Source organism: Centrocercus urophasianus, unplaced genomic scaffold (assembly GCF_019232065.1).
Source record: "Centrocercus urophasianus isolate 14NV4802_14NV808 unplaced genomic scaffold, USGS_Curo_1.0 seq_16, whole genome shotgun sequence".
Classification (NCBI taxonomy): domain Eukaryota; kingdom Metazoa; phylum Chordata; class Aves; order Galliformes; family Phasianidae; genus Centrocercus; species Centrocercus urophasianus.
This window is the reverse complement of record NW_024884711.1, coordinates 17,478,322-17,486,289: the sequence shown is the minus strand read 5'-3', so window position 1 is coordinate 17,486,289 and position 7,968 is coordinate 17,478,322. Positions and strand designations below refer to the sequence as shown.

At 45.1% G+C, this 7,968-nt stretch overlaps 1 protein-coding gene and 1 long non-coding RNA gene across 2 annotated transcripts; one reads left to right on the top strand and one right to left on the bottom strand.

Moving 5' to 3' along the window:
- The first annotated feature begins 258 nt into the window (after positions 1-258).
- NUP42 (nucleoporin 42) lies at positions 259-6,278 on the top strand. The gene is made up of 7 exons (XM_042817382.1): positions 259-393; positions 926-1,169; positions 2,402-2,496; positions 2,824-2,900; positions 3,913-3,999; positions 5,428-5,512; positions 5,647-6,278. Exons 1-7 carry the CDS (start codon positions 297-299, stop codon positions 6,201-6,203), a joined length of 1,242 nt encoding a protein of 413 aa, XP_042673316.1. The 5' UTR covers positions 259-296; the 3' UTR covers positions 6,204-6,278.
- LOC122159612 lies at positions 5,207-7,925 on the bottom strand. Its single transcript, XR_006168567.1, has 2 exons — positions 7,510-7,925; positions 5,207-6,062 (listed from the first exon to the last, which is right to left on the bottom strand). It is a non-coding gene; the product is annotated as an uncharacterized LOC122159612 (long non-coding RNA).
- Between the last annotated feature and the right edge of the window lie 43 nt (positions 7,926-7,968).

The window sequence follows — 7,968 nt, the reverse complement described above, 5'->3', positions numbered from 1 at the left end:
GTACCTCAACTACGGGGCCGTACCAGAAGTTTTTTGCAGCCTCCGCCGTTGCGTCCCTTCTGGCTCCTTGCTTATCAGAGATGCGTACCGGCGAAGCCGAACCTCGGCTCGGGGTAGGAGCGCCTACGCCGAAGCCAGCTACCGCCGGCGGCTCTGCGGCGGCCGGCCCGGCGCAGGCGGAGCCGCGCGGCGCTCGGGGGCGGGGCCACGCGCGTGCGTTCCGCTCGGCGCCGCCCGGCGCTCCTCTATGACGTCACGGCGGCGGCAGCTGGCGGCGGCGGTTGGCCAGGTTGGCTATGGCCATCTGTCAGTTCTTCCTGCAGGGTCGCTGCCGCTTCGGCGACAGGTGCTGGAACGAGCATCCCCGCGGCGGCGGGGGCCGCCCTCACTCAGGTACCGGAAGGTGGGGAGATGGGCACAGAAGGAAGAAAGGAGGGAGGGAGGGCGAGCAAAGCCGCGGCGCGCTGCGGAGAAGTCGCCGAGGGCTGCAAGGTGAGGTGGTTGTTCGCGAAGCGTCGCTTCTGGGTGCGCGTGTCCGGCACCCGCGCCTCCTGCCTCCCGGCCGTAACTCGAAAGCGGCTCCCGAGCGCTGGAGAAGAGCCGAGAGGCGGCACCGAGCCGGCTGCGGTGCGGCGTTGCGGCCGCCGGACGGGAGGCGTGCCCGCGCTGACCCGCCGTCTGGAAGTGCCGCGGGGCTCCTCCGCAGAGCGGCACAGCCGTTGCGCGGGCGCCCTCCGCCCGGGCGGGACCCCCGTGTGCGCGTCCTGCGGGACGGACGGCCGGCTGCTGTGCGCGCGGAGACGCCGTGGCGGGGCTGCGCGGAGGGCTGCGCCGGGGTGACTCGCTGGGAGAACGTCTCGTTTCCGTCGGCGTTGTGCCAGTCGCGTCCCGTGTGAAACGCTTTGCGTCCTTTCTTCTTCCTTAGCGAGTCCCGTCAGAGGAGCCGGAGGAGGATGGGGTGCCGCTACCCAGAGATACGCGAACGTCATCCAGCCTCCTACATTTAAGCACGGCACGTGGGGTGGCAGCAGTGATGGAGGAGGATTCTCTGGCGCCTCCGGTTTTGGATCACAGGGCGACAAAAGCACGGTCTTCTCACAGAACAGATTCTCTGCATTAAGCAGTGCAAACTCTGGTGATGGCTTCAGTGATGAAGAACAGAGACTTCTGTAAGTGATGGCCCTGTCCCCTGGGAAGTGACTGTGATGAGCTGTTTAACTGCCTACTGGCTTCCTCTGGATAATGGAGAGGATGTGTTCTGGGGGATGGAAGCTGGGATGTGTGGGGAGAACTGTAGGAAACACTGCTTCGTTTAATTATCTTGAGATCCGGAGATGCAGGAAGAAAGCAATCTTTGCTTTGAGGCTGGGTAGGGCAGCTGGACAGCTGTGAAGACAGTATGGTGTTTAAGTTGCCCACAGGAGTGTAATGGAGGAGAAGCTAAGATTTCAGTGCTTGAAATTAAAGGCTCAAAGCACCTTAAATGGCATTTCAGCCTGTTAAAATTTGAGCCTTTAGTTGGCTTAGTTTCCCTGGTATTAAAGATAATACATTATTCTACCTATATCGAATCTAATGAGACCTGGTTTCAGACCCAGTTGAAAGTGACCAGCGTGCTCACACCCATTACCAGGCATGTGGTGAGATGCAACAAGCAGTGTGATTTCCTGCAGAAATAGAGCTTTGGAACCTGGAAAGTGAGCAGCGCTAGCACCTGCAGTTACTTCTTATGATTATGTTAAGAAAATGTTTAACAAATTATTTACCTGGCTTCTGAAATGTAAATGTATGTAGTATTGCAAACATCTGAAACATTTGCAATTAGTATTTAGTGACCTGCTTCTACTGTTTAACCTCCACTTTAACCATTGGGCTTTCGTTCTTTTGCTGTAGCTTCTGTTGTGCTTTTGCTAAGTTTGGATTTCAGTGCTCTTGATTGTTTAGCAAAATAAAAGAAAAAAACATAAAACTCTTCTCATCTCCACTCCCCTTTACTGAGTTTTGCTTTTCAGTACCACACGTGTTCATTTATATTGTAAAATTAGCTGGTACTGAGAAGGTTTTCAGTTTTATTGTAGTCAAACAGCTTCAGGGAAAAACCTGTAACAGTGTATGCTGCCAAGGATTAAAAATGCCTTGTGTGGTTTTGTTTCTCGTAAAGATCTGATGTGATTTACTTGCGGTTTGATGATATGGTAAAATGCTTTGTAGGGAGTCTGTGTGTCCAGCAGAGTGACTGTTGTGTCTTTCACAGATAACTGAATACTTCAGTTGCTCCCTCTGAGCAGCGTCCTATGGAATTAATTTGAATGGCTTTGGCTACTGGAGTTTGACTTTGCTTTTCACAGTTTTGCTTCTGACCATGTAATTTCTTCTTTTGTTGCTACGTTTTGTTTTCTAGTGACTGTATAGCAAAAGACATGGCAAGCTGGGAATCATCTAGACAGTGGATGTTTTCATGTTACTCACCTATGAAAGATAAGCCTAATGTTTCAGGTAGGTAACATTTTGAGCGTTGCTGAGCGTTGCTGAGTGCTGCTACTGTTTGGAATGTATTTCTATACTTGTCCACACTGCCGTGCCTCAATGTAACCACTTGCAAGGTGATGACTTGCTTTGTGATGCAGAAGGTAGGTCATTAGATTATGGTATTTGTGTGTTTGCACCTCCAAAGTTGCGCCGGGAGTCCTTTTTGCATCTCCAATCTGAACTGGCTTGTCACAGGTGGTGTAGCAAGGGCAGTTTCTTGTAAAACTCTGAAGGGCAATTTTGTATCTTTGTTGTATTTCCTTTGGAGCATGTTGATTGTTTGCCTCCCTGCAGGTTTTCAAGATTTCTCACCTGAGGAGGTACGTCTGGAGTATTATAAATGCAGCGCAAACAGTAACACTGAAAACTACGTAAGTATTTAAAACTGACCTTTTATGTGGGTGCATTCAAGGTAGGTAGACCTGCTGGCCTGAATGTTTTGCCATAACTGAGCAACCTGGTCTGGCTGTAGGTTCCCTGTTTGTTGCGGGGGATTTGGGTCAGATGACTTTAAAAGTCCTTTCTGACTCAAACAGGTCTATGATTCTACCTTCTTCTTTCTGATAACTGCGTGACACAGGCCTCACAAATTATGCAGGTACAAAATGTATTATCCATAGCATGAGTTTCTGTGCATAATGTGGGGCAAAACCTGTATTTTCCAGTCTGTTTTATAAGAGCTGATAGCAAACAACGTGATCTCTTAGCATGTGACTAGACACAAAAGAATTATTGATGTTTGTGGTGCAAGATTCTCTTGGAAAAATTAAGAAATCCAGTAATAAAAATACTCAGCACTTTGCTCTTGGAAGGATTTGGAACATGAGTTGACTTTTTTTTTTTCAGGAAAATTCAGGTAGGCAGAGCTTCAGTTGCGGTGTTTTTGTAAATTTCAGTGTGGAAATTTCTGAAAAATATTAATCACTTTTCTTACGTAGCACTCAGTCATAGTTACTAAGGCACAGTTACTATTTATTGCTGCATAAGTTGTGTGCAGCAGTCTGTTGGTTTGCAAGAAACTGATTTAAATTAAGCGAGTTCATTTCTGCAAAGCTAAAGATTTTAAGGTGAAACTGCTAAAATATTTGGAAGTGTTCTGTTTTGAAAATGGCTGTTGTTTCTCTGAAGACGTGATAGAAGCTAAGACAGACTTAGGGCATGAGCTTAAGGATTGAGCGCATATGTGGATGGGCCAGAAATACAAGAACAGAAAAGCTTCGTCTTTCACATTTCAGACTTGTGTTTTTTGTATTCTTTTGCAAGCACCCTACTCAGATAGTGATAGAGCCTCAATTTAGAAAGCTCCAGGAAATGTTTTAAATCTTACTAGTTTTTTTTTTAATAACACTTAATAAGAGCATGTTTGTGTTTTCCCATGTTTAGATAAACTCTGTCAATCAGTTAGTGCAGCAATGGAGAAACAGGCTGCAAGAGCTGAAGGCTTTAAATGCCTCAGGAAAAGCATCCTTGGTAAGTGTTAAAGAAAGGTAAATTATTTCTGTTCCTGTTATTGCTTTTCTCTTAAATCTTGAGCAGAGGTTTTTCTGACAATTCTGTTTTTTAGTCAGATTTTTTAGTCAGAGCCAATTAAGCTGTCTTGCTTACACCAACATCAGTTTCTGTTTGAAAGGCTGTTAATGAAACAATTTCTAAGGCACGATAGTTACAATATGCAACCTTGTTTTCAATAAAGACATGTTGCAAATTTTCTATAGATACTGCTGCTGTTATCAAAGGATTTTCCTGCAGTCTTACTACTAAAGTAGGTGACAGGTATTGCTTTGAGCATTTTAGGACACAGACTTACTACCAAATATATGTGATAGTGCATCCTTGTTTGTGCCTTAACATCTGAGGCTTGAGAAAGTTTCATTCCTACATTCAGTGGCAGTTCTAATGGTAAATATGTGAACTGTTCTGAGTATCTCAACCGTGATGTGTTTTATTCTGGCACTGCAGCCACAAGAAAACATCTGGCAAAAAAGGTCTGGCTGACCAGTGGCATGAAGATCTTGAGAGTAACCTTAGAGTCCTCCTGGGAGCATTAAAGAAACTGGAAAGGTTAAAAGGAGGAATTACGTGAGGGAGTAATTGCAGTTTGAAATCTGCACCGTGCCTATTTCAGTATGTTTTTATAGGTGATAGAAGAGTTTGAGCGAATACTTGAGCACTGGCCAGTCAGATGAACACGGAAGTCTGTGAACACAGCTTAGGTTCATCAATCTACCTTTCTCTAGAATCATGAAATCAATCAGTTGTTTGCAAGTTGTATTATAAATGAACCTCATTAGTTAATTAAGGAAAGGAGTGAATAAGGGTGATTCCAAGATAGCAAGGCAGTAGCTGGATCTCAATTTTGGAAAATTATCATTATAAGCTGCATGGAAATACCTGTACTTTCAGTTTGTGTCTTGGTCATATAACAATTGTGAATCAGGTGTGTCAGAAGAGGACACTCAGCAGAACAGTTCAAGCCAATATTCAGCGATCAGGGAGATGGTGTAAGTCAATTTAGGTGATGGCTGTGTGAAGTGCATTGAAGTTTCTGTAATGTGATTTGGAGCCCTTGCTCTTTTCTGAAGCTAAAAAGGTGGGGTCCAGACTTCAGCACAGATGGTTGTTGTGCAACACTCAGAGAGCAGACTGAGATGAGAATGAGAGCTCCAAGAGATTTTGGTGATTACAATTACAGATTTATGCTTCTAGGGTGTTTGACAGAGAATGGCCTGAGAGCATTTTCTTTATAGCTGCAATAGTTTGTGATCAGTGTCTAATTAACTTTGTCTGAGTAATGTTAAATTGGATGGCACATATACATTTTCGTGTTAAGCACTGATTGAAAGATACTTGCCTGTGTTGGAATGTAGTTTTCATTTATGTATTTGGAATTTTTTTAAGCTATCTCAGTTAAAGAATGCAGTCAGTCAACCGTTACCTTCTCTTGGATTTGGAGGACAGCAAGCCTCAAGCTTTGGTTTTCCAAGTAAGTTTCATGCATAAACAACCAGCACTTAAACAGATATTTTTAAATGTTCTTCTGCGTTTTTGAAATGCAGCAGTGTTTCAGTATCACAGGTGGACCCATTCTGACCATCCTTATACATTTCATAATTACAGGCTTTCCAGTGAGCAGCAGCAGCAGCGCTGCCAGTTTCTCCTTTAAAGCAAATCCCAGTGTTCCATCTGGAAATGCTCCAGCTTTTGGGAGCTCTGCTGCCGCCTCCAATCCCCCTACATTCGGTGTGAAGTCCTCCCACAGTGCTCCCACTCCTATTGGGTTTGGCAATTCTTCAGCTCCATCTGCAGCCTCTTTCTCATTTAAAACTTCTGGAACAACCAGTGGCTCTGGAACTTCTGGACTCTCAGGCTTTGGAAATTCTGCTGCTGCAAACTCTTCAAGCACTGCTCCACTTACAGTTTCTGGAACCCCTAATGCAGCGACAGGAACTTCTCAGTCAGGTGCAAGCAATACTTCAGCTGCACAGGCTGCCAGTGCCTCTGGACATAACGTCACAGCCACACCTTCTGCAGTCCTAAATGGTATCACATCAGACAAGTTATATACACCAAGGAGTGAATTAACAGCTGAAGAGTTGGAACAGTTTGAAGCCAAAAGGTTCACACTAGGAAAGATACCTCTTAAACCACCACCCGTAGACCTTATAAATCTTTAGACCTCAAGTTTATTCTGAACATAAATGTCTTAATTGTTGTTCTGTGACACCTCCAATAAACAAAGTTGTGATGGAGTAGCGAATTGGAATGCTTTCCTCTGACTAAAATTTTCATTTAGTCTCTTAATTTTTTGTAGTAATACACTTTGTGATACACACCAACAATCCCTGTTTTTCTGCATAACCCACCAAGTGAACCCAGGTCCCTGTGCAAAAACAGTTCCATGGAGAGGTCTGCCCTTTCCAGAAACTGGGAAGACCCAAACCGTGTTTCCCAACATGTTCTTTACATGGTACTGCAGGGAACTTATCTCCCTGTCCATTATGTAGGGAGCTGGATTAGGTAGAACCATCGTGATTGATAGATCCACGAATATGGTCCAACCAAGTGGCTTCTGCCAAATGCTGCTCCCAATGCTTAAATATTCCACCACCCATTGCTTTCAATACAGTTTTAACAATACATTGTACCATTTGACTTTTTACCAGAGACTGGTGCATGTGAGGGGATATGATCAATCCACTCCATGCCCAAGTATTTCCAAGGGAATTTTTGAAATGGGTCCCATTTTCTGACTCAATTCTTTCTGGAGTGCCATGTCACCATAGGACTTGCTTCTCCAGACCTTGGGCAGTAGAATGGGGTACTGCATATGACACCCAGTTGTTGCCTCCACAGTAAGCACATAACACTTACCATCGTGAGTTCATAGCAAGGTGCCCCATATTTATACTTTCACCATCACCCTTCCCCCAGAGAGGTTTCATTTTCTTGGCTTAATTGTGGCACATATGTCACAGTCATGGATAACCTGAGTAGTAGTATCCATAATTAAATCCACCCCTTGGTCTCTAGCCCATTTACTCGGTGCATCTCTTCCTTCACGGCCCAAGGTTTCATGGGCCCACCAAGCCAGAAATAATTCACCCTTGTTTTGCCAGTCCAAGTCCATTTGAGCCACCTCAATTTTGGCAGCTTTATGTCCTTGGTGGTTATTCTGGTTTTCTTCAGTAGCTCAACTTTTGGGCACATGAGCATCTACACAGCGCACCTTTACAACCGTATCGTTCTTTGGGCAACTTTCCCCAGTTCAGCAGCCCAAATAGGTTTACCCCTTCTTTATCAGCTGTTTTGTTGCCACTGCTGCTGTTGCAACTGCCCCATAAGGCAGTTGCCACCATCCATGAGTCAGTATAAAGACTGTATGAAGTATAAGGACTCCCCCCACACACCTCTCCTCCTCAGTAACACCTAAGGTGAGCTGGACAGCCATTACCTCTGCAAAGTAGCTCAATGCTTCCTTACCTTCAGTGGCTTCTTCAACTCGCTGTGTGGGGCTCCACACTGCAGCTTTCCATCTGCAGCACTTCCCGTCAATTCGACATGGCCCGTCAGTGAACAGGACGTATTTCTTTTTGTTTTCTGGCAATTCATTGGATTGTGGGCCTCTGTAGCATGCAGTATTTCTCCTGATGCTGTTCCAAACATTATATCCTCAGGCCAGTCTGTGATCACTTTTAAGATTCCTGGACTACTGAGGTTCCCCACATGACATTGTTGTGTAATCAACACAATACACTTACTCCAAGTGGCACGAGTAGCATGATGGGTGAAGGGAGCCTTTCCTTTAAGCATGCAGTTGAGCTAACAAGGGGTTAGCTCAACCAGTTTATGACCAATCACAGTTGCTTAGGGAGATGGGGAAGGGAAGTCAGGTGAAAAAAAAAAAAAAAAAAAAAAAAAAAAAAAAAAAAAAAAAAAAGG